The 23,856-nt window shown below is 39.5% G+C and overlaps 4 protein-coding genes across 5 annotated transcripts; all 4 read right to left on the bottom strand.

Annotated features, from left to right (window-relative positions):
- Positions 1–1,859: 1,859 nt before the first annotated feature.
- Positions 1,860–6,153, bottom strand: LOC139115337 (alpha-tocopherol transfer protein-like). Its single transcript, XM_070677364.1, has 4 exons — positions 5,473–6,153; positions 4,103–4,296; positions 2,770–2,880; positions 1,860–2,569 (listed from the first exon to the last, which is right to left on the bottom strand). The coding sequence occupies exons 1-4, from the start codon at positions 5,840–5,842 to the stop codon at positions 2,315–2,317; spliced, it is 930 nt and encodes a 309-aa protein (XP_070533465.1). The 5' UTR covers positions 5,843–6,153; the 3' UTR covers positions 1,860–2,314.
- A 1,401-nt stretch (positions 6,154–7,554) lies between these two features.
- On the bottom strand, positions 7,555–13,577 carry LOC139115336 (alpha-tocopherol transfer protein-like). The gene is made up of 4 exons (XM_070677363.1): positions 12,576–13,577; positions 11,169–11,362; positions 10,659–10,769; positions 7,555–8,920 (listed from the first exon to the last, which is right to left on the bottom strand). The coding sequence occupies exons 1-4, from the start codon at positions 12,943–12,945 to the stop codon at positions 8,666–8,668; spliced, it is 930 nt and encodes a 309-aa protein (XP_070533464.1). The 5' UTR covers positions 12,946–13,577; the 3' UTR covers positions 7,555–8,665.
- A 713-nt stretch (positions 13,578–14,290) lies between these two features.
- On the bottom strand, positions 14,291–17,366 carry LOC139115335 (alpha-tocopherol transfer protein-like). Its single transcript, XM_070677362.1, has 4 exons — positions 16,879–17,366; positions 16,060–16,253; positions 15,253–15,363; positions 14,291–14,985 (listed from the first exon to the last, which is right to left on the bottom strand). Exons 1-4 carry the CDS (start codon positions 17,237–17,239, stop codon positions 14,731–14,733), a joined length of 921 nt encoding a protein of 306 aa, XP_070533463.1. The 5' UTR covers positions 17,240–17,366; the 3' UTR covers positions 14,291–14,730.
- A 514-nt stretch (positions 17,367–17,880) lies between these two features.
- On the bottom strand, positions 17,881–23,455 carry LOC139115334 (alpha-tocopherol transfer protein-like). Of its 2 annotated transcripts, none has more exons than XM_070677361.1 (5): positions 23,345–23,455; positions 20,391–20,842; positions 19,614–19,756; positions 19,071–19,181; positions 17,881–18,564 (listed from the first exon to the last, which is right to left on the bottom strand). In XM_070677361.1, the coding sequence occupies exons 2-5, from the start codon at positions 20,752–20,754 to the stop codon at positions 18,310–18,312; spliced, it is 873 nt and encodes a 290-aa protein (XP_070533462.1). In that variant the 5' UTR covers positions 20,755–20,842; positions 23,345–23,455; the 3' UTR covers positions 17,881–18,309. The 2 variants fall into 2 exon arrangements, with proteins under 2 accessions (XP_070533462.1, XP_070533461.1); XM_070677360.1 differs by having other exon boundaries at positions 19,614–19,801; positions 23,345–23,454.
- Positions 23,456–23,856: the final 401 nt, after the last annotated feature.

The following is a 23,856-nucleotide window of genomic DNA, read 5'->3' as shown; positions in this document are numbered from 1 at the left end:
TTGAAACATTCTTTCTCTCAGTGTCACACACGAACAGTGGGTACTTCATGCAATTTGTTCGTGCCCAGTGCCGCGTAAGCGTTAACCACAAGGGGGCGCTATGTATAGCTACGGTTTTACTGGTTTCAGGTGCAGATTGTGGACACTGACGCGCTGCAGTTTCATGTTACGTGTGCACGAGTAAATCGGCCGTACATCACAAAATGGTGTAGAATTGCATCCCTACTGTCTTCAGTTATTTTGTTGTAAAATTTGTCCTTCAATTGTGAAAGTGATGGGTCAGAGGTGACGCACTGTGAGCACCTATAAATAATATCGTAATGTTCATAGTGATGATAAGAAATGAAGAACGTGAGTGCAATACCTTTAGCAAAATTGTGTAGTGAAGTATCCGGGAGGGGACGAGTTAAAGTACTTACCATGATATGGTCATTACCAGTGTTGAGCCGAGATTTTCTGACCAGTGAATTTGGTGAAGGCTATGATAACATGTTTATTTACAGTAGTACAGACCTTGAAAGTTAACCTTCTCAGGCTTAAACCCCTATATAGGGGTAGTTATGCCAAGTTACCAGAAAGTCAGGCCGTAAAGGGTTAAAGACTGAAACTTTTGCTCGAACCTTCAGTAAGGAAACGTGGGAGCATTCCCTTTAGAAATCACGAATAAAAGTCAGGGGTCACAAATGGAAAAATTGGTACTAGAGGAACAAATTACTCCGTATTTACCAACACTTGAAATTCAAAGTGCATGGAACCATCCCTGTGTTAAATTCATGGGGGAAGTTTTTATTTTCAATTCTCACAAAAATTAGGAGGTGAAAACTTTATTTACTCCACGAGCTTCAAAGTAAGCCCTCTCCCCCCCCCCCCCCCCCCGGTAGCCCCAAACGATATTGTACAAGTTTGAAAGTTCCAATATCTGGCGCATTTTGCCCGTGACCTTAACGGAGCTTCAAGCTCCGTTGCTCTCGATAGAAAACTTCACTTTTGGGCTAATATCGGTGACCACCAGAACTTTTGCAGAACAAAAACTTACAACTTTTTGTTGTGCAAATGTATAACCTTAGACAGGCGGGGACCGATTCTGCACCTCGATCGCTGTGGTCTTTTGAACTGTCCAATGCCGAAGGTATATATCAAATACCAATTGGTACCGGACATTGTTGGTTCTATCAACACACTAACTTTATAAAAGGCACTGTCCACTCAACTGATATCATCATTAACAACAGATGAGGCCAATTATAAACTGTGCCCAGTCTGTGACACAAATCATAATACCATCGGTGAGTTTGAGAATTTTGAAACGGAGGTCCTCTACGTCCTGAAGCAAAACAGGGTTGTCAAGAAAGTTGCAATTCCTAAAAGCGATATACACGCCACTGACTGCTCGACCTTTATACGCCCCTCAGAAATTGTTACTCAACGATACCATCTCAAATGTATGGCGTCCCTGCCAACCTTACAAATCCTATTTAAAATTACTTGGCTGCCCATTTCCTGAAACGTTCTTACACTGAGCTATTCAGATCGAAAGCGAAGAAACATCCAGCGCATATATTGGAATTTTGGGTGTAAACCGTCAACCATGTAACCATGGTAACTGAGGATAGAAAGAAAGGTTCGCGAAAGAATAAGTCGTACACGACTCGTACATGTATGAATGTGGTGAATCAGAATTGTCACGCAGTATATGTGATTCTTACTGAAAGCCTAAATTTTCTGAGAGAGAGAGAGAGAGAGAGAGAGAGAGAGAGAGAGAGCTGACATAATTTTCTCAGATATCAATTGCAGGTAACTTCTTGAATAATCACAAATCGTTAAATGTGAATATGAAACAAAGACGATAAAAAAGACTATTTCATCGTAGTTAACCATTATTTATTGCTTTAAATTTAACTTACAAATCTTGACCCTTTCCAACAGAAAAATCGTGGCTGAACGAAAAAAGTGACGATCGACTGAACTTTACTAAAACAACTAAAACAATGTTGATAGCTTTGATGTCATTGTTATGTCGATATTTTTACTGTAGGCCTATATCAGTTTAAATCATGAGTTGTTTTTTTCCTTCTGCACCGTGATGCTTTGCTCTAATTCGAAGCGTTCTATCTTTATACTTATTTGCCACCTTGCAAACCCCGTTTTTAAATCATGAATCCGTCTGCTAACAAATGTATTGGCATCCTAACCCATTTTTTAAAATTCGGATATTTCTGTATTAAAACTTTAAAAAAACTTACTAGTAGGTTTATATATCGAATCAAAATGATCAAATGAACACAATGAGATAAAACCAAGTGCATTGTTTCTATCAAATTTCAAGCTTTTTGAAACTTCCTTTCAAACCGGCAGCAGGATCCTCTCCAACACTTGCACCACCGAGGGCGTCTTTCGACTTGGGGAAGCCATACTTGCTGTTCTCGATGAAGTCTTGCTCACTCGCCATCAGAGATTCCGTCAGCTCCTTGTTGCTAAATTCGGGAATAGCGCCACCATATTCCGCGGGCAGGAGCTGCGACGGTACATACTTGTGCAGGTCACCGACTTCTTCGCCGTGGAAGTGCAACTGTCAAATTGTTAGATGACAGAAGAAAGTACGATTATTCACATCATGGTTGACATTGGTTGAACATTACATTGTTAATGTAAACCTGATTGGATAAATCCGTAAAATATGCATATAAATATCTACATAAGAACAATATAGAAATGAATACTTTTCCTTTGCGTTACTGCAACTGGGATTCCAAATTTCAAAATACTTACGCGTTTTTTCATCTTCTCTCCTAAAAATGGTTTGAAGATAGCGAAGATTGCGTCAAATATTGCCGGCTGGTTTACATAGTGGAAAGCTTTCAGACGCACCGGTAGAGCATTCTGGGAAAGAAACACCGGTCACGTCAGATTGTTAAACAATTAAACGTTCCCGGTTGGAAAATACGAGTTATTTGTCTTAAATTATTCAGCTGTTTAATTAGAAGGAGAGGTTACTTATGTTTACTGAGGGTGTCCATTCGTTGACACAGTCCCTTGTCATGGAATAATCTTTGGGGTGTAGTTGGAGTGTGCCAGCAGTGACGGTAAGGTATTCCAGCACTTTAAAACATCCGCTTTGGTGAAATAGCGACGAGAAAATTGAAACTTGATGTGTTTTGTTGCTATGAAAGTGGAATGCTTCAGAAACCGACAAAGCTAGTTTATTTCCTTTTCTGTAAAGAGTGTTAGGTTTCAGTGAAACTGTCAACGGAGAAACCTTGCGCGATAAAAGTGAATGCTTTGCGACACAAGCCGGGGATTCTTTGCACTCAACCTGGCTGCGCATGACTTCAAACCTTTCCGCGTAAAACGAGAGACTAAATTGACAAACCCCTCAGCATAATGCAACATCCGCTTCTGACCTTCCTACTAGCAGCTTTTAAGAATGATCTCACAGTTTTATATACTAGTATGTTTAATGTCAAGTTCCACGATGGTGGTTGATGAAAGTTAAAACATGTCTGTCATAATCTACATCCCATAATTTAAATGTTGCAGCTATGATGATGAGGTGCATGTAGATATTGTGCACGAAATACATTGTTTGTAAACAAGAAGGTAGCACAGGCGCAGTTCCGACGACGGTTTTCCTTTAAAAGGACTCCAGCATAGCCAGCCTAGAAAAACTGTGTAACACATGTCCCTGCATGACTCAATCAGGCGGCGCTGTGTACACGTGAGCCTACATTGTGTACACGTGATCAGTATCCAGGAGACACTAGGCCGTGTGTCATTTTGGGGCAAATATACAAGAATAAAGTCTCTCCCGCGGCATCCACACCCAATTTAAAGGGGAAACTCAGTTTTCTTCAAGGGGGACACCAGCTACGTAATTTTTCTAAGCTGGAGTGTGCTTTAACATGCAGTCAAATAAGCAGCTCGATAGCTTTTGCAGAAAATCAGTGCACGTTACCAGACTAAGTTTTGAACATTTTACCAAAATTATGGAACAGTCCTAGACAACGATTGTCAGTCACGGAGTGCGACAGTGTGCAGGTGTTATACATGAGTCTCCTATGAAGCATGTATATGCGTCTATATGATTGTTTGTCTGTCGCGTTACCTGCATGAGATCAGTCAGTTTCTTAGCTATGGTTGGCCCGAGGCAGGTCGCGTGACCCATCGTCATACCATTTAAGTCACCAATGACAACCACGCCATTGACCTGTGTCTCATCTTCCTCGATTACCTTCTCCATGACCATGACTGAAGTGGTGATCCCATCCAGAAGTTCCGCCTTGTTAGCCTCCAACGAACCTGAATATCAACCAGAATTACAGTTATGTTTATCGAAACCCCTTCTATGTTATAACTGAGTTCATAAGTGACAATTATAAGAGTTCTCATCAGGGGATTTTTAGGGGTGGCTACCCTCTGTTTTTCGAAATATCTATTCAAATGCTAATAATCAAGCAAAATATTAAATTTTCACTGCAAAAGGATATACAAATTACGTATAGTTACGTTAATCGATGACTCCTATGTTTTTAAACTACGGAGGACACACGAGTGCTTTTTAAAGTCATCATTTGTCTAGGACGTCTCCTCGATACGGTAGTATAAGCTACGCTCCCACCAGCTGTAGGTTAATAGCGTACACCGTAACCTAGGAGAGGGCCCAGACTGTATAATGCATTAATAACGAAGACTTGTAGCTTTACTTGACTTAAAACTTTCGAGAACATTTGTCTCCATAACAGAGGGCATAAACTGACACAGTTGTAATGACAAAAATATTTAAGACGGGATTGGTGTTTCCTGTAGGTCATAATTACTCAACATTTTTAGTTATTATCGGGTAAGGACACATCGTACCATGTCTTACTATATATACCTGTATACTATAAGAATCTCTTCTGAAAAAAAAAACATTCAAAATTTGCAAAAACCGTCATCACGATATTTCAGATTGTAAAATACAAGCCCATAGACTGTCCGGCTTCGGTGCCGAACACGCGATGAGTCAATCAAAGATGGGTCGCACTGCTCTACAAAACCATTGTTCAAAACGGAGATAAATTTGTTCATTCCTGATTTTTATTTGTAACGTATTAACAAATATTGTATATTCACGGTCATCGGTGTGTAGAGACACAGAGACAGAGCTCTATGTCTTGAACAGCGTTGAACAAGGGAGCGGAGTAGCTAAGTTAGTTATCACATGCAAAATAAAATTTAAGGATACAACTGTGGCTGTGGCTACTGTTTGATTGGAAATTTTCTTCCAGCTATATAGTATGGTCATCATGTCTAACGGTCACGAAATCTCTACCGTTACAAACTGGTTAATTATTCATCTAACATGTCCGTTCATCGACCTTGCTCAAAACGACCTTCAGAAATGCTGTAGTGTTGTAGTGCAGCTTTTTGTCCATTTTGAGAACTCTAACGTAAAAAAATATGTGTAAAATAAATTACTGTTAACATGCCTACCTGGTCTGAACAGGAAAACCCGGCGTCCATCACTATCCCGCCCTACCGACAGATAGTGCATATTCTTTTTCAATATATACTCTACCCTGGAAGGAACGAAATTGCCATAAATGTCAGTGAAATCTCGTCTTGTCTCGTAGTAACGCACCAGGGTCTTGAAGGCGCGCTCAGCGCTGAATTTCTTGCACCTGAGAAAGCGTAGCAAGAAGGCATCGTCGGATCGGAATTTGATGTCGGGTCTAGAGTTGAACATCTCACGTAGTTTGTCCAGGTGTACCTGCCGCGTGGTAGGGTCTTCGTTCAGTTCTCGTTTTGCCTTGTCCAGTGTCTTCTCATCCAGTGTACAAACGTATTCCTTCTTCGAAGCCATGATAGACGACCGACTTGTGAGTGTGAAATAAAACTACCACGGCACCAATATATAAAATTGTAATACGTGTTGAATATGGCTGATCGCTCAATACGCGGTTCCCTAACCTTTGAACTTTTTATGGACCTCTATGACCACTGGTACAGACTTATTAACAGTTAGTTATTTTGTTGAATTAGCAGCAGCTGGCATAGGCTAGGTACTGGAAATCTCTATTGGGTCGCCAAAGGGGAAGTTTAAAGTTGGAAAATACAACGTTGATGCGTAGCAAACTTCGTAGGCAATCGCATCACTTCTCTCCTTTTCTCATTAAAATCTTACAAAGTGTCAAGGTTTATATAGTTTCGGTCATTTGTACAAATTCGTCATCGACGTCAAAGGTGCTGACGTGAAAGATGTCGACGTGTAAACTGTACAAAAGTCATGTGAAAACACACGATCATAGTATCAGTTCTTATCACTTGATGCGACCACGTGATTTTCTCTCAATACATATTATTCTCTTGTATTTGTTTTAATCAAGATCCACCATTCAATTTATTAATACAAAGTATTTTAGGTTGTAGAAAACCTATACCCTATCCCGATCTTTCGGACAGGCAGCGTCTGTCCAATCACAGCGCGTAAAATTAGGCATTTTGATTACGTCTGAGAGGTAGTGAGTTAATAAATGTAAATCTCTATAGCCTGCGCATTTGTAGATTGTACGGGGAATAGAACCAGAATACCGCAGCTGTTCTGGACTACCGATTGCCGCTTGTGCCGCTTTGGCCTTTGGTTCACAGTCGCTTGCTGTGCGATATACACGACGGCTGCTGTGTGGTATGCATTAGAAAAGAAGGTTTCTAATGCATACGACAGCGGCCATTGCCGTGTACCGAAGCACAGGCGACTGTGCTTTGGTCCGCGTATGTGACAATAAGGAGTTGATGTGATTCGGAGGTTTCGCCAAGCAACAGTCCATCCAGCCAGGCACAAGTTAGTATATTTTGGCTGTCGGCTACGGCATATAAACAGCTTTAATTTTTAATTATCAATAGTTCTATAGCAGTTGCCTAAAACACTGGCTATGTCGGCATTTTGGTCAGAGAGCGAGGGACTGGCATTGGTCTAGGGCATTGACGTGAAATTAATGGGAAATGAAATTCATTCAGAAAGAAGAAGATTATCAGAGAGTTTACGTTGTAACTCGGGCTGAGTTCCCGTGCCATAAATAAAGCCATCAATCTCAATTCTACCGGCGTGTTCGTCTTCAATTACACAAGTATTACGGTCCCGTGGTACCTCCGATATCTGGTATGGACTGGACAACGTACGACCACTGTTCGCAACAGACAGCTTGAGGCTATTCCCTGGTAAAACTCAAAATTAAGATGGAGACAGTTGCATTACTTGTAAGAGCAACAGGACACTTTGGAAAGTGAAGTGTATCCAAGACAGTTAGAAGATACAATTTGTAACAACTCTATAGGGCTTTGCAAAGAAGCCGCAAAAGTTTTATATACCGTCCTAGCACAAATATAATTTGGTATTTAACAGCTCTGCAAAGCACTTATATGCTGTTTTATTTTTCAGCTCAAAATTTCCATGTGCGTTGAACCAACAATGATAAAATCACGGAGAAATCTGCCGACATGTTTCCTGTACTCACACTTGATACAAAAATTCCATCTTTTCAAACTGTACACAGCTTAGAACACAAACAAATTGAATTTCAAGTTCAGCTCACAATAATATTATGAATTTTTAACATTTATTTCGCATACAGTTCCTAGGTAAGGTAAAAAGGCAAGTAAACATCGATATCACAATGCGACAAAGGTGAACTCAGAATTCTCTGACTTCAAAAGTTCATCTGACTTCAGCAGAGAGAAAAACAAACACCTAGTAAAGATATTCACTTTGCACTTTGAAGAAGCATACATTCATTCCAAAACGGTCGATATCTTTGAAAGTTTGGTTACATAAGAGTTGTAGTCCAAGATCAGCACATCTTATATACAGCAGTATTCAGACATCATATCCTTGCATGCATATCTGATCATCCTCACAGGCAAGAATCGTTATGGATTAACATGGATAAAATGCCCTGGATAAGAAACATTGGTCGATGATTCCACTCTCCTATTCTGATGAGCATACTTGTTACCCACGAGAGCTCGAGGAATCTATTTTTCTGCCAGCGACTACGATTGGTTCATGAAGAGTTAATTTCGGCGTAAAATTATGGAATCCCACTTCACTTTGTGTTAGCAACCTTACTTCAATCGATCGCCGCTACTGCAATGCTCACCACGATGTCCTTAACTTATATCGGTAAAGTTATGTTTACAGCTGCACTGATAAGTTTTTCAAGTCAATTTCACGACAATCATACAAAAGCAAAGCTAGTATAGATATGTTGAATGTAAAATAAGGGTTTAAAAAACTAGACTCGCTCTATTGAGATTGAGACGAGCCCAAGTATTGTTGTGTTAGAGGTTACGCATCATGATGTCACACATCAGAAATAAAATAATGACTGTCATTGTTGAAAACAGGTGTCATAGTTGCAGACGATTTGTGAGGGGCAGCCCCGCGTATTCTATAGGAACGGACTTCAGAATGTTCAAAGAGACACAGAAAAAAAATTCTATAAACCTGGCATCTACGTTTAAAGTACATGGCAATCGTCGCCGTCGCCATCATCATCATCATCATCATCATCATCATCATCATCATCATCATCAACAACCACCATCACCACCATCATCTTTATCGTCATAGTCATCTTCATTATCATAGTCATCATCATTGTCATCATCATTATCATTGGCATCATCATCAAATTTCAAGCTTTTTAAAGGTTCCTTTCAAACCAGTAGCGGGATCCGCTCCGATACTTTCACCACCGAGGGCGTCTTTTGACTTTGGGAATCCATACTTGTTGTTCTCGATGAAGTCTTCCTCACTCGCCAGCAGATATTCTGTCAGCTCCTTGTTGCTAAATTCGGGAATAGCGCCACCATATTCCGCGGGAAGAAGATTGGAAGGTACGTGACTGTGCAGGTTGCCGAATTCTTCGCCATGAAAATGTATCTGCCAGAATAATTTACAAAAAAAGACAAACGAGTGAGACGTGAATAGTGAAACAATGATACAAGCCTGAGGACTGTGAGTTGCCGATATTGCCCGCAAATTGGCGCAAATATGTCCCCATCTTTGTACTCCATGGACACATACTCGACAGGTTAAGGTAATATGCACCTCGAAAGTGAAAGACTTAAACTTTTGCTCTAACTTTCCTCAAGGGATCTTTCAATCATTCTCTTTCAAAATTGAGAATAAAAATAGGGGGTCACCGTGCAAATTTTGGTACTAGAGAAAACAAATTACCCAAGATTTACCGATATTAGAAATTCAAAATGGCCGCCATCCCAGTGTTAACTCTAAGGAGAAAAATAAAAATTTTCGAATTTCGAAAAACTAAGCCGGTGAAAAGTTTTCTTTCACCAAGAGCTTTAAAATGAACCCCCACATGGGGTTTATCAGATGAGAATTGTAAAAGTTTGAGAGTCCGAATGTCTGTCCCCGAGGTGCGTTCTACCTTAATCTCCCGTTGTTAACAGCCTTGTCGTTTGTGAGGTTTTGAAAACTGGTAATGTTTAATTGATACGGCCACTCTTAAATGACAACTGTACTTGGAGATCTGGTGATCTTCATTTCACAATTAGGAAGTAACAACAGTGAAACTGTACAAAGAATGACGTTTTTGATATTTCTGCCGACTTTAACTTGTGATAGATATGCCATTATTTTTGTAGTGTTTATTTTTGTAGTGTTTACTTGTTCCACTACCACAATCATGTCATACCCAGCTTTCAACTTGCGGGCCGACTTGCAGCAATATGGAAGCTGTTATCCAATTGGTTGGCACAATCTTACCGTGATACTTAAATAATAGAAATAAACTCCCTAAGTTGCTGTGAATAGTGATAATCGACCAATCAGATATAACCTTGCAAACACGCTGTTAGTCAGCCGTAGTTTGCCAACACAGTCCGTGTAAAAAGTTTGCTGTCCGTGTGTATTGTTTACCATTCAGAGCGAACTTGATTTCATATGTCAATGATGGTATCAATGTTAAAAGCAATAATGTACCCCCTCTAGGCCCATGATGGACGAAAGCAAACTTTGCACAACATAATGTACGAGGCGAAGCCGAGTACATTATGGAGTGCAAAGTTTGCTTGAGTCCATTATGGACCGGAATGGACTACATTATTACTGTTATTTGTGGTTTTGGCGTTGCCAGTTAATTTGTACATGTAGAAAACCTCTTCGGTCATAATGCTGGATATTTGGATATATTATCAGTAATAATCTGAGGGTATTACGTCACAATATTCTCTGATATTTACAATTGTCAAATATAATATTAATATTATTACACATTGTGTTGAGTTCACAGCTGATTCATTTTATTTCAACATGTTTTATTAGAAGAAGTGGAGAAAGTAAATATTTTCTTGAACAATGAGAATATTTTCAAAAGTTACAATCGGCTGTTGAACCAATAACACCCATTATGCAACCATTATCTAAATTCCTATATATATGCATGTTAATATATATATATATATAGGGCCTATATATATATATATATATATATATATATATATATATATATATATATATATATATATATATATATATATATATATATATATTATACATAGTCTGTTATAGGTTATTATACACAGGTTGTCAATTCAAGTCGCGCCGCAGTTTTTTGTTCTACATTTGTTTAACGAGAGAAAAGTCTTTGGTTACTCACCCGCTTTTTTATCTTCTCCCCTAAAAATGGTTTGAAGAGAGCGAACATGGCGTCAAATATTGCCGGCTGATTCACGTAGTGGATAGCCTTCAGACGCAGGGGCAGTACATTCTGGGAAGGGTACATAGATCATTTTCGACATTTAGTGATCTGCATTGAAGATGGACTGAAAATACGGCGTTTGGTGTTTTGCAGGACTATCAGTTAAATGTATTAACAAAACGTTACAGAAGTGGAGAGACGATTTAACCCCCATCGAATAATTTAGCATTGTCTGTATTTACACGTGTTGACGATGTGGCTCAAAGTTTGAGAAAAATGGACGAAATATTCAATACAAACATGCTGGAGCAAAATATTTCGTGGTTGTCTACAAACAAAACGTGCTTCTGGGCATGCGTGCGCTCGCTTTCACTGATTATTTTACAACGTTTGATACTATAAACAATAATCTACCGTAGGGTTTCGTCCTAACGTGTGAACTACGAAATAAAACAAGAGTGACACTACCTGGATAAGGTCGGTGAGTTTCTTAGCTGTGGCCGGACCGAGGGCCGTTGCATGACCCATGGTGGCGCCGGTGAAGTCACCAATAGCAACCACGCCATTGACCTGTGTTTCTTCCTCTTCAGAAATCTTCTCAAGAACCATGATCGACGTTGCGATGGCTGTGACGAGATTTGTCTTTTGTGGGTCGACGCAACCTGAATCATAATCCCGGGGTACTTCTGTATAGTTATGTCTCATCGCATATAGTTAGTACTGCTTTTGTTCTATATTGGTCTATATTATTACACGTTTTTTCCTTCGTCTCTTTATCACCTTGATGGTGGGACTCTGTTCCTAAGTTAACATAACTTTCTATTACGTTACACAGAATCTCTCAGTACATTGAGTTTTCTTGTTGTGTTCATAACGTATAAATAAATCTAGTTTTATTGTTACTATTGAAATATTGAATGTACATGAGGAATTTATCTTGATTACATGACGCAATTATGAATTCACAAGACGAATTCATTTCCGGACTTCAATCTGATGGCATAATTGGTGTGTAACGCGCTTTTTCATAGCACCGATAAAGATCAAATCAAAGATGGTCAATCTTTCCGGCCTGTATCAGAAGGAAGCGCAGAATTAGGAGACACGTGTAATTTCTTTCACCGTTAGTAACGATAAATCATTAAAGGTCATAGCGCATGCCCCTTTGGGTCCAGTAACATTATCAATGAACTAACGTGTTCTTTGAACTGAAGCTTTAGCAGTTTATAGCTTGCTAAAGTGATAGCTTTTATTATAGCAGTCGAGTTTAATTTATGGAATGCTTCATTCAAGCACACCTTCTCCTGCATGTTTGTGACCTATATCAATGGACGAAATATCTTACCGAAAGGTAAAGCTCGGTGGTGCATTCATTAAATGAGTGGGTCTTAGGATAACAAACATCTCAAAAATGAAAGTTTGAAACGTCTGCTTATACTTATGCACGGAAGTTTGAACTATAATTATGAAATGTTTGTTTTTCCTAAAACCGATGATGCCGATCAAAAGATGCTCAATCTTGTGAAATCAGGTCGGGTGTCAATCATATAATCGAAATATATTTGTGTCCTCAGGGTCAAAAAAGCATCAACCTGAAAAAAGTTTTGAGTAAAGAAGTATCCGGAATTTACCAACTTGCGATTTAAAAGGCATATATTTGTTCGCCAATCTAGAGTGCCTTATAATGGTACAATGTATCAGTCTGTCAAAATGTCGAGAGGAGTCATTGACAAACAAACAAACAAACAAACAAACAAACTCATAACGTTTGACACCATCGTGTGGTTGAACAGCCTCCATCGGACAGAGACATTCGTAAACACATGCGACTGTTTAATTTGTATTCATGAAGAGATTGTGAGTTTATAACGTTACCTGGTCTGAAGAGAAACACCCGACGCCCTTCATTGTCACGACCTGATGCTAAGTAGTGGACATTCATCTCTAGTATGTGATTCATGTGAGATGGGACAAAATTGCCGTATATTTCCTTATAATCTCGCCTTGTCTCGTAGTAACGCACCAGAGTCTTGAAGGCGCGCTCAGCGTTGAATTTCTTGCACCTGAGAAAGCGCAGCAAGAAGGCATCGTCGGATCGGAATTTGATGTCGGGTCTAGAGTTGAACATCTCACGTAGTTTGTCCAGGTGTACCTGCCTCGTGGCGGGATCTTCGTTCAGTTCTCGTTTTGCCTTGTCCAGCGTCTTCTCATCCAGTGTGCACACGTATTGCTTCTTGGAAGCCATGGTTGATCGACTAGGTCGCGGTCAACAGCCAACGCCTAAAGTAATGGTTTGACTACTTTGAGTACTGCTCTCTTCTGTGACTAAAATTTGTCAAATATGGCCGCTAATGCCGTACGATAAAGCAACATAACCTTTGTACCGCTAGTAAAATACTCAACTTTATGACAAGTGACAGCGAGTAATTCAATTAAGTTCGCATTTTTTGCCACTTGTCCAAGAAAATCACGTGATCAGGTTGGGGTGTAGCTAGCCCACGGTGGAGTCGTGACGCGTTCAATTGAAGAATTGATTTACGAGTACACTGTGTGTCTCAGATCTCGCGCCATTGGCTACAGAAAAACAGCTCTTATTTCTCCGGACAAGTTCAAGGCTCCGGATCATGGATGCGGAGTTAACATATGTGCAGTTGACTAACGATCTGGTGCGCAGGGTTTCTTAATGGCAACTTTGAAAAGCCGCTACTTAAAATGACAGTGTCCTCCTTACTAACAGACGAAGCAGGGATGTTATTGATTTTTATGAAATACGAAAACAAAAATTAATATCAACAATATTTGTTATCAAGCGCCATATTTTGAAAGTTGCAGAAATCTCCGCGGCGAGTTCACTCGAAGACCGCTTAGCACGGCCGTAGCACGGTGCTATCCCCCGTATCATCTCATACAAGTATATTGATGGCGCAAATGCAGCGATCTGATTGGCCGAGGCGTGAAAAAAACTATGGTATATTCGATATATACCACGGTTGACCCACGCACGAGGTCTCGACAAGAGCAAAAATCCTTTTATGACGTTCCATGCCAGAATTTCAATATACTGTTATGATATAATAGCAATAAATCACACCCAGAAACGTCATACCTCGAGATTTTGACCGTGTCACTTCATTTACGCACTGGCTTACGCATGTCGTGAACTGGTCGAATCTCGTGGTGTACCGTCGCTGGGTATGCTTTATTGCTTAATCATACCATTTTACTCGGATACAATAATACTACAGATGTGACAAGCAGATGCTTGGAGCGCGCCCACGGTGGATATATCGGCTCTCTCGAGGCACGTCGCACGATAACTATCACAGTCAATACCATTCTTTATTTTCCATATTTCATTATTAACAATAAAACTTCTATTTCGCCCCGGGTCCTTACAAGGTCGAGACCATGCTGAAAAAGTATTAAAGTCGAGTTTTGCTGACATTTGTTGCTATTGTTGAAGGTTTTGTATTCGAAAAACAAAGTTAAAGCACAAAGTAGCAGTGAAAGAACTCAGTCCAAGGGATATATGACTTTTTGTACGATGATAAAGTGGCGAAACGAAAGTCAAAAAAAGAGTCCTGGTGATATTTCGATTGCAAAACTTGAGATACTCAATACGTTTAATTCACCACACGCCAGGTATTTCATGTCACAGTGCCATTATTTAAATAAATAACTATTTGCTACCCCCGCAAAAAAAAAAAAACAAAAAAAAACAAACACACACACACACACACACACACACACACACACAGAGTTTTAGAATGCATCCAAAGAATTGCTGGGTATTGCTTGGTACTAGAAATTCACACTCGATTATTCTGGTTGCAATTTGGATCATGTTAATTGATTCCTAGAATCTGTTTTTAATTCGAACGAAGCTACCTCTTTCAACATTCTTGAGTGAATGCTGGTCCAAGTACAGTGTCTATTTTAACAAGCTTTCCACTTTCTTTTCTTATTTTAAAACTAAGAACCCGACTGCAAAGCGACATACAGCTCCAAAAAGCGAAGTATTGTTTTCTGTTTAAATTTCCAGTTTTTTAAAACTGCCTTTCAATCCAGTATTTGGATCTTGTCCTTCACTGCTTCCTCCTAGCGAATCGCTGGATTTTGGGAAACCATATTTGTTGTTTTCGATGTAGTCTTGTTCGCTCGCCAACATGGCTTCTCTCCAGTGTTTGTTGTCGAACTCTGGCACAGTGCCTCCGTACTCACTCGGAAGCAAGTGTGACGGCACATGTTGATGCAATTTGTCGAATTCGTCTCCATGAAATTGTAACTGTAAATGAGCAAGAAATTCCATGAACAATTGAAATTTTCAGCCTGGCATTAAACAGGGGCGGATTGTTAGCGTTACAGGCAACTCACAGAGGTCACAGTAAGATATGACGACATCCTTGATAAGATACTTAGTGTGTCTAAAACCCTACATCGTCCACTTTAGAGGCTATCGTTTCACACAAGCCAAAAACCTGGACAAGCACCATTACGATAATATTCTCTCTCGCACAAGATTACAGAATCATCGTTTAAAGTTGTCACCTACCCGTTTCTTCAACTTCTCGGTAAAAAACGGTTTGAAAAGTGCGAATGCGGTGTCAAAGATCTTTGGTTGGTTGACGTAATGTACAGCTTTGAGTCGAAGAGGCAGAGCGTTCTACAGCGAGAAAAACCAAGAGTGCTTTGTTATGAGTTGCCGTATCATGGCACCAAATTTACAAATTGGTCCTTGATAATTCTATTAGAGAAAACTTGGGTTGTGTGGAAGGAAAATGGATTTTGGAGGCCTACCGCGTGTTCCGATGTTGTGAAACCAAAAATACATCACTGTAAATTTTCTAAATTGCTTGTAAGCTGTTAAGTTATCATGAAGATATTATATCATGTGAAGATATCATGTACGTATCAACAATTTCAATTCAATTTCACGGTCGGATCGCAAAATGAGCAGTAGGGTATTACTATCATACAGCAATGTCCTACAAGGTATAAGATGAAAAATGTACGGTCTCGACTACTGTTTTGGCGCTCTCGGCTGTACGGCCCCCAAAGGTCGGGCTCTTCCACCAGACGATCTCGGCTCTAAAACGCTTATTAAAATACCTGTAAAAAAGGTGCGTTTAACTTAAGAATATCGTTGCTTGCGCTCTACGAATACCGGGGCAGAATTACGTGATCAAACACTACTGCTAATCTTTTCGTGGTAAAAAGTTAACGGAATTTCTCAAAAGGGCTCAAAACCTATTTACACGTCAGAACAGCGCAGTTCTACTGAATGAAGCTGACATGCCCAAGTTAGGCTGGTTCTATATCGCAACTGCAAGCCTGTGGAATATATGATAGCTCACTTTACCTGCATAACATCGGCGATTCTCCGGGCATTGCTGGGGCCCAGGGTGGTCACATGGCTCAGGGTCAAGTTTGACAGGTCAACGATGACGACGATGCCATTAATCTGAGTCTCTTCCTCTTCCAGTATCTTTTCCATGAGCAAGACGAGAGCGCGGATCATTAGGACGACATTGGTAGTTCCTGGCTCCATCCAACCTATTTGACGACAAATTCGAAGTTAGGATTGACAACTGATCGACAAAAAGGTCTGATTACACAGATAACAAGTTAGCGAAGGGCAATCAAGCAAACATAGTTCAGGCCGCTACACTTGGTTTCTTTTTGATTATCTGCTGCACACGGCATAAAATAACGAAAATGCATAGAAACAGGATACATACATACATACATACATACATACATACATACATACATACATACATACATACATACATACATACATACATACATACATACATACATACATACATACATACATACATACGTGTATATGCATAGCAGTATACATGTATATACATGCATATATGTTTATGTGTGTATATAATATATAATAATATAAGTTGTCAATAATGCAAATTAGCTTCATCCATGACCACTAAAATCTTATCGAGTCACGCACATCTCTGTACAAATGTCAGATGAGCGGTTCGTAGTAGTCTATATAGACCTTAAAAACTAACACACGCACTATCTTAGAGACAAATTAAATTGACCGGCCGGCTGATAAACAGGCGGATAGAAAAACACCTCTGTGCTGCATATACTCTCGGATTTATTACGAGTGCAAATAAGCATAAACGCGAAAATCAGTGCAAAATACCTGGTTTCATGATAAATACACGGCGACCATCATTATCCCGACCCGTTGACATATAATGTATGCCCTTCTTCATCGTTTCTTCAACACTCGATGGAACAAAGTCGCTATAGATGTCCTTGAACTCTTTCCGAACTTCGTAATAATGTACCAGCGTCTTGAAGGCGCGCTCAGCGTTGAATTTCTTGCATCTCAGGTACCGAAGCAAGAAGGCATCGTCGGATCGGAATTTGATGTCGGGTCTAGAGTTGAACATCTCACGTAGTTTGTCCAGGTGTACCTGCCGCGTGGCGGGGTCTTCGTTCAGTTCTCGTTTCGCTTTCTCCAAAGCCTCTGCACTCAGGACTTGTTTACCTCCAGACATTTTTACTGAGGACTATCAGAAACTGGTGGCTATCGTAGAGTATTGGTTATGATTACTCGACACTCGAGTATTCAATATGGCGATCTACACTAAATGCAGTTACACACGGATAGACTGTTAGGATGGTAGACCTTTGGACTTTGAGGTTGGGACAAATAGAATAATATGTGTGTTTTCTGTAACCCTACCGACCCAAAACTTTTTTGAATTTTCAATAATCACGCATGGTTTTGTCGAATTTTGCGGGTTTTTTTTATGGGTCACAATAAAATAAAAATAAAAAACTTAAAATTTCCTGAGGGCTTGTTAACAGAAACACACATTGTTTTTACGCCTTAATGTAAATTCTCTCTCTCTCTCTCTCTCTCTCTCTCTCTCTCTCTCTCTCTCTCTCTCTCTCTCTCTCTCTCTCTCTCTCTCTCTCAAATGCTCTTTCTTCCTTCATTTTATGAACAGAAGACAAGCATCAATAGACGAAGAAGTAAGTAAACAAATAATCGAAAGACAATCGAAGAAACGATCAAACAAGCTGAAAATAGATAAATGAATAAACACGTTGTTCAAGAATGAGACAAATTGTGGAATTGGTCTAATGTTGATGGCAATAATCTTCATAATTTCGTGATAGAGAGCAATGTCAATTATAATGTGTTTAACAACTTTTACTCCAAAAATCTCTTTACAAATAATACAAACAAATGGGATTCGAAATCGAACGTATCGGATAGGAATCGAGTTGGTGCCGTTGGCCTTTGGCAGAATGTGATCCGTAGTCAGTTGTTTGCGGAATCGTCTATGATTTTGAAGATAATTCCCCTGTATCGAGCTCACGCGTTTTCGACAGCACAGCTACAGTGTAATCGCATCTAACGGCGTAAATCAAAGACTTGAATCGAGTCTTGCCGATTCACTAAGGCAAAAAGTCCTCAGATCTCTTAAAATAAGAATTACTTTTTGAAAGTATAACTCTATTGTATTTGTGGAAAATAGTTCGTTTGCCGGCGCTAACATGTTATATATGTTCGGTAACTTGAGAATACAAAATTTGGAAATATATTGTTTGATATTTGTTAAATTTCCAGCTTTTTAAAACTGCCTTTCAATCCAGTATTTGGGTCTTGTCCTTCACTGCTTCCCCCTAGAGAATCGCTGGATTTGGCAAAACCGTATTTGTTGTTCTCTATAAACTCCTCTTCGCTGGCCATCAAGATTTTTCTCCATTCTCTGTTGTCGAATTCTGGGACAGCGCCCCCATACTCGCTTGGTAGTAAGTGAGACGGCACTTGTTGATGCAAGTTGTCAAATTCGTCTCCATGAAACTGTACCTGTACAGTGAACAATGTAAAAGGAATTTTATGATGTTGACAAAAAGGCTTGTGCAACTTAATTTTATAGAAAGCAGCTTTTTTGAAAGTGCCTGTGCATCTATGAGGTAAGGTTGAAGGAAAGCATTGGGTATTTTACAAAGGGATATCTATGTAAGAGAAACCAGCGGCAGGGGAATTTCGAGAAAACTGGCCTACAGTAAGGATCATATTAACCAGACTGACCGGGGTATGGCCATTTAGTGCTAATTAAAAATGGCAAATTCGTGTATCGACGCTGCGGCGTCAGACTTAGTACTCGCATACTCCACACAGATTGCAAAACAGCATGTCCCAAACCCATGCCAGCAAACCGATAACGATAGTAAGTGTTGATCTTCAAGTAATGGCCATGCTTTGACATTGTATTGGCTGTATTACAGAGAAGTTAAAGTGGCTGTGCTGTAAGCAATGTGTCATATTTTACACTTTTATGATTCTTGGCGGTAGGAAACACCATTTCTTACCCTTTTCTTCAGCTTTTCAGAAAGAAACGGTCTCATCATCGTAAACAATGCATTGACGACCTTTGACTGGTGCACATAGTGTACAGCTTTTACCCGGAGAGGCATTGCATTCTATAAAATACAAACAAACAAACAAACAAAACAAGCAAATACATGAATAGTTTGTACAAATGAATAAAACAACTGTACAGCATCCAATGCAGCGCCCTCGTATTCTCGCGTGAAGTAACCAAACTAGAGTCTCGTACTTATTTCTATCTCACCATGGCATCAGTCTTAACTTGAACCTCTCTTATCGAAACTGATGTCATCTGAAGATTCTTCGTAATCCATTAATCTCTGCGTACTATATGAGCAATATTCTCCACACAATATCTCGTTCAAATAATTCATGACAAGTGGAAATGATTGGCTTGTTTATGAAAAATGACAATTATTATACTGTCTGAATTAGTTCATAAATGATGCCAACAAACTTTCGAAACAAGACGTTTAACTAGTTAAAACAACAAGGAAATGGAGAGCCTGTCAAGGCTGACGTGCCTGCATGATATCGGTCATTTTCCTTGTATTTCCAGGGCCATACGTAGTCACGTGATTCATCGTCACGTTCGCCAAGTCTAATATTGCGACCATTCCGTTGATTTGCGTTTCTTCTTCCTCGAGTATCTTCTCACAGAGAACAACTGTAGTGCGCATCAAATGTGACATGTTGACGGGCTGCTTGGCGCCTGTGAAATATACATTATTTCGATATAATATGTAGTGTGTGTCTCTACAAGGCCGAGAGATACGGCACGATGCAATCAGATACATCGGTAGGCTCAACATATACTCGTTTGCTCAACTAAATTCCCTGCACGGTATCTCGGTCGAGGGAGAACGCACCTCGAGAGCTATTCGGACTCTAAGATTATTAAAATACTTTTCCGGTCTGCCACTTTGAAGCCCTTTGAGGAAATGAAACTTTCAGTTTTACTTGTGTGAAGAAAGAATATTTTAACTTTTCCCTACAGAGTTAACACAAGAATGACGCGGTCATTTGAGATTTCAAATATCAGTAAATCTGAAGTGATTTTGTTTCTGTAGAATCAAAATTTGCGTGGTGACTCCGAATGTATATTCCTGATTCCTAAGAGAATGGTTGAAATTTTCCTTTGGCAAAATTTCAAGTCTTTCAGCTTCGAGGCCGGCCCTCAATAACGTGACGCGAAGTCTCTTTTTTCGCGAGCCACGCCTTTCTGCGTCATTTATACCGATTTATTTCTGTTACTCGAGGTTCTCAGAGAGATAAAACTGCACAATTTTTAAAATACACACCTTCAGGTTTGAAGATATATACACGGCGTCCTTCGTTATCACGGCCCGTCGACACATAATGCATGTTCTTTTTTAGTATGTACTCAATGCTGGATGGAACACAGTCATCAAAAATGTCTCTGTGATCTCTCCTGACCTCGTAATATCGAACCATCATCCTGAAGGCACGTTCCACGTCGAACTTCTTGCATCTCAGGAAGCGCACCAAAAAAGCGTCGTCAGACCGGAATTTGATGTCAGGCCTAGTGTTGAACATGTCTCGAAGCTGGTCGAGGCATTCCCGCCTCTTCTCTGGAGTTTCGCCCAGTTCCCGTTTTGCTTTTTCTACCATCTCGGGGCTCAGCTGCTTGCATTTCTCAGACATCTTGCTGCGTTAGAGATCTGCTAAAACTAATTAAATATACGCTTCCACTTCGGCTATCAAAAGGTTGACGTCTTCATGTACACAATATCTGCAAGAGAGGAATGTATATATATATATATATATATATATATATATATGTATATTATATATATTATATATGTATATTATATATATATATGTATATATATATTATATATATTATATATGTATATATTATATATATATATATATATATATATATATATATATAAACACGTGTGCTTGTATATTTGTATGCATGTAATTGTACTACATCATATGACATGAATAGATCAATATCTGTTTGTACACTTATTAGCAAACATACATACATACATACATACATACATACATACATACATACATACATACATACATACATACATACATACATACATACATACATACACACACCCACACACACACATACATACATACATACATACATACATACATACATACATACATACATACATACATACATACATACATACATACATACATACATACATACATACATACATACATACATACATACATACATACATACATACATACATACATACATACATACATACATACATACATACATACATACATACACAAGCATATTCGCTTTGACTGTGTCTCTTACCTACCTACTTGATCGAACTTTTTCGTGACCAATCAAATGCTAGTTTTCCAGTCTAATGCCAACTGAATAAAACAGAAATGTGACCATAGTCAACGACAACGTACTTCAACAAGATAGGATGGTGATAGTTGGGATATACGAATGAGAATTCCGCCTATTTATGGGTGGCGCATGGAGAGTGGCATTTGAGTAAATATTCTTTAGACTATATAGTCTGCAGGGGCGCTACGGCTGACGTCACAAGGTATGACAAATGGAACAATACATCCGTAAGAATGTCAAGGCCTCTTTCACGTTCATTTTTGAATGGTGTGACTACAAGTACTTGGTCAACTTGGTTGACTCGCAATGATATTAATTTAGATAAATATCATGATGTATTTTTATTTACGATTGATTGTTAAAAGATAACCATTGATTCTTCGAACAAATGCGTGTAACCCTCCTCGTGCGAGAGGGTAAAATCACCGGATAAAATTGTTTTTAGATTTGCAATAATTCTTCCTTGCACATCTTTGATATTTATCTTTCTGTCTTACTACTGACAGGTACCTTATGTAAGTTTTATTTGGAAATAGGCCATAAAAGATATTTCTCAAGTGACATTTGATTTATGGTTAACCTGGTTATCGGAGTGAGATCGAACTATTCGTTTAGTATTTGAATAACGTTCATAGAAACACAGACCGTCCACTACTTTTGCGGCACTAAGGTTCCATTAAGGGCACACAGTCCATGTAGCCGACAATGAGATGCAAATGATATCGGTTAAGGTCTCCTCGACTAACTTTCAGCTGGTTGCTCACTTTCTACTTTTTTTATAGTATTTTATACAAAGGCACAGACTTATTCTACGTTCAACTTAAAACTGATAGTGATTTTGTTGCTCATTCTTACTATTTTTCATAGTTTTTGGTAGCCGCTAACAGACACTTCGTGTTTGTGTCGGCTACATGGACGATCTGCCGAATTAAGTGACCTGAAAGACCATCCTTTGTGTTTAGCCACGGGGCTTGATGCGACCTTCGTGGTAATGAAGTCAAGACCACCGTCCGCGTGGGCTATGGTCAAGGGTACTCCCTGAGACGCGAATTAAGTTCACGGGCGTACACCATTTCTGAAATTCATTAAAACTCTTCCACGTGTCATATAACATGTAGCGTCTTCTTGTCAACCTCACATGGAAGAAAGAATCTCCATTATAGAGGGATGATTTAAACAAGTTAGGCATCGTAAAAGTCCATGTTTGTGAACCATAACGTTCTATCACGGTCCCTCTACGGGACCGTAGTTCCATTCGCCTATTCACCAACCAACAAACGACGGAAGACACGTCAGCTAGTCGATTATGTCATCCATATGAACGCTGTCTCCTGATACAATATTTGGTTAAACCGTGATACAATTGTCTCCTTTCCACTGAATAATACAGACATTTTTGCAAGAGCATCTAAATAACCGATCCGTCAATAGATGTTAAAAGGCTCTATTCACTGCGGTGTAGGCTGAGACGATTGTGGCAGTAATCTGAATTGTAGGCCAAGGCTAACTATTGTTATGTGTCCATGGGTCGAACAATATGTGCATTCATCAGGTAGGTAGGCTACCTCCAAATTTTGTATCGCTCTCTCGGGCATGACCTTTTTGAACTTCGACCGTGCGATCTGAGGACAAACGCCACATTTAGCCTTGTATACCAGGGCAGTTAGTCTTGAGACATCACAATTCGTACTTGTATTTCTCGCCTTTTTTCCACTTGGAGAGCTAAATCTGTAATCTGCATTAATCTGCTTCCCCGTCGGGTTGTTCGCGCCCGTTCAACTTTGATTCACGCGTTCTAGACTTTTGAAGCACCGCTCTGTATGGGTAGATTTCGCCCAATATTCAGGTTACGTAGTGAAAATACTTCACCAAAACACAATCAAGACTGCAACTTACCTTCTTAATGGCAGAAACAGCGAGACGCGACTGTGCACTGCAGGCCTAATCTAAGCAAGGCAGAAACACATTGACATGTAAATTTACATGTCATTGTCACCCTAAATATTGATTGACACATCCTGGTGAACTTTGACTGACATTTTCGACAGAGGTGACAATTATGAAACTATGGCAAGTCTCGTGATCGTCACCGAGCAGTGTAAATATGTCGGCGAAAGTTCGCAGTGGGAACAGGGACAAGCCAGCAGATCTCGCGAGAAGTTGTCGGAAATGGGGTAAAGTCTGCCGAGTAAGAATTGTTCAAACAATATTTTGAACTTCCATGATTTAAAAAAAAATTATGGTTATTTCATTAGCAACTACGAAAAAGTGTGATTAAAACGACCCATGTATACTCTGAAGCAATTGAAGAGTGAGTTTACGTGAGTGTAGTCTTAAATATTGATTGATGTATATCGATATACGAGCGTAATACGTGGAGAGTCTGGTGAACTTTGACTGACATTTCA

The sequence above is a fragment of the Ptychodera flava genome, chromosome 17 (assembly GCF_041260155.1).
Source record: "Ptychodera flava strain L36383 chromosome 17, AS_Pfla_20210202, whole genome shotgun sequence".
Taxonomy (NCBI): domain Eukaryota; kingdom Metazoa; phylum Hemichordata; class Enteropneusta; family Ptychoderidae; genus Ptychodera; species Ptychodera flava.
Note: the sequence above shows the minus strand (reverse complement) of the source record. Positions and strands in the feature narration are given on the sequence as shown.

What these genes read in the sequence shown, in the direction of transcription:
- LOC139115336 (XM_070677363.1), bottom strand. Translation starts at nt 12,945, where the DNA reads ATGGCTTCCAAGAAGCAATACGTGTGCACACTGGATGAGAAGACGCTG. An exon ending in GGTGTTTCTCTTCAGACCAG is followed by an intron (nt 11,363 to 12,575) that starts GTAACGTTATAA and finishes ATTATGATTCAG; the next exon opens with GTTGCGTCGACCCACAAAAG. An exon ending in GGGAGAAGATAAAAAAGCGG is followed by an intron (nt 8,921 to 10,658) that starts GTGAGTAACCAA and finishes TTATTCTGGCAG; the next exon opens with ATACATTTTCATGGCGAAGA.
- LOC139115335 (XM_070677362.1), bottom strand. Translation starts at nt 17,239, where the DNA reads ATGTCTGGAGGTAAACAAGTCCTGAGTGCAGAGGCTTTGGAGAAAGCG. An exon ending in GAATCGCCGATGTTATGCAG is followed by an intron (nt 15,364 to 16,059) that starts GTAAAGTGAGCT and finishes TTCTCGCTGTAG; the next exon opens with AACGCTCTGCCTCTTCGACT. An exon ending in CCGAGAAGTTGAAGAAACGG is followed by an intron (nt 14,986 to 15,252) that starts GTAGGTGACAAC and finishes GCTCATTTACAG; the next exon opens with TTACAATTTCATGGAGACGA.
- LOC139115334 (XM_070677360.1), bottom strand. Translation starts at nt 20,754, where the DNA reads ATGTCTGAGAAATGCAAGCAGCTGAGCCCCGAGATGGTAGAAAAAGCA. An exon ending in ATATATCTTCAAACCTGAAG is followed by an intron (nt 19,802 to 20,390) that starts GTGTGTATTTTA and finishes TATATTTCACAG; the next exon opens with GCGCCAAGCAGCCCGTCAAC. An exon ending in AAATGACCGATATCATGCAG is followed by an intron (nt 19,182 to 19,613) that starts GCACGTCAGCCT and finishes TGTATTTTATAG; the next exon opens with AATGCAATGCCTCTCCGGGT.
- LOC139115337 (XM_070677364.1), bottom strand. Translation starts at nt 5,842, where the DNA reads ATGGCTTCGAAGAAGGAATACGTTTGTACACTGGATGAGAAGACACTG. An exon ending in GGTTTTCCTGTTCAGACCAG is followed by an intron (nt 4,297 to 5,472) that starts GTAGGCATGTTA and finishes GTTGATATTCAG; the next exon opens with GTTCGTTGGAGGCTAACAAG. An exon ending in AACTGACTGATCTCATGCAG is followed by an intron (nt 2,881 to 4,102) that starts GTAACGCGACAG and finishes TTTCTTTCCCAG; the next exon opens with AATGCTCTACCGGTGCGTCT.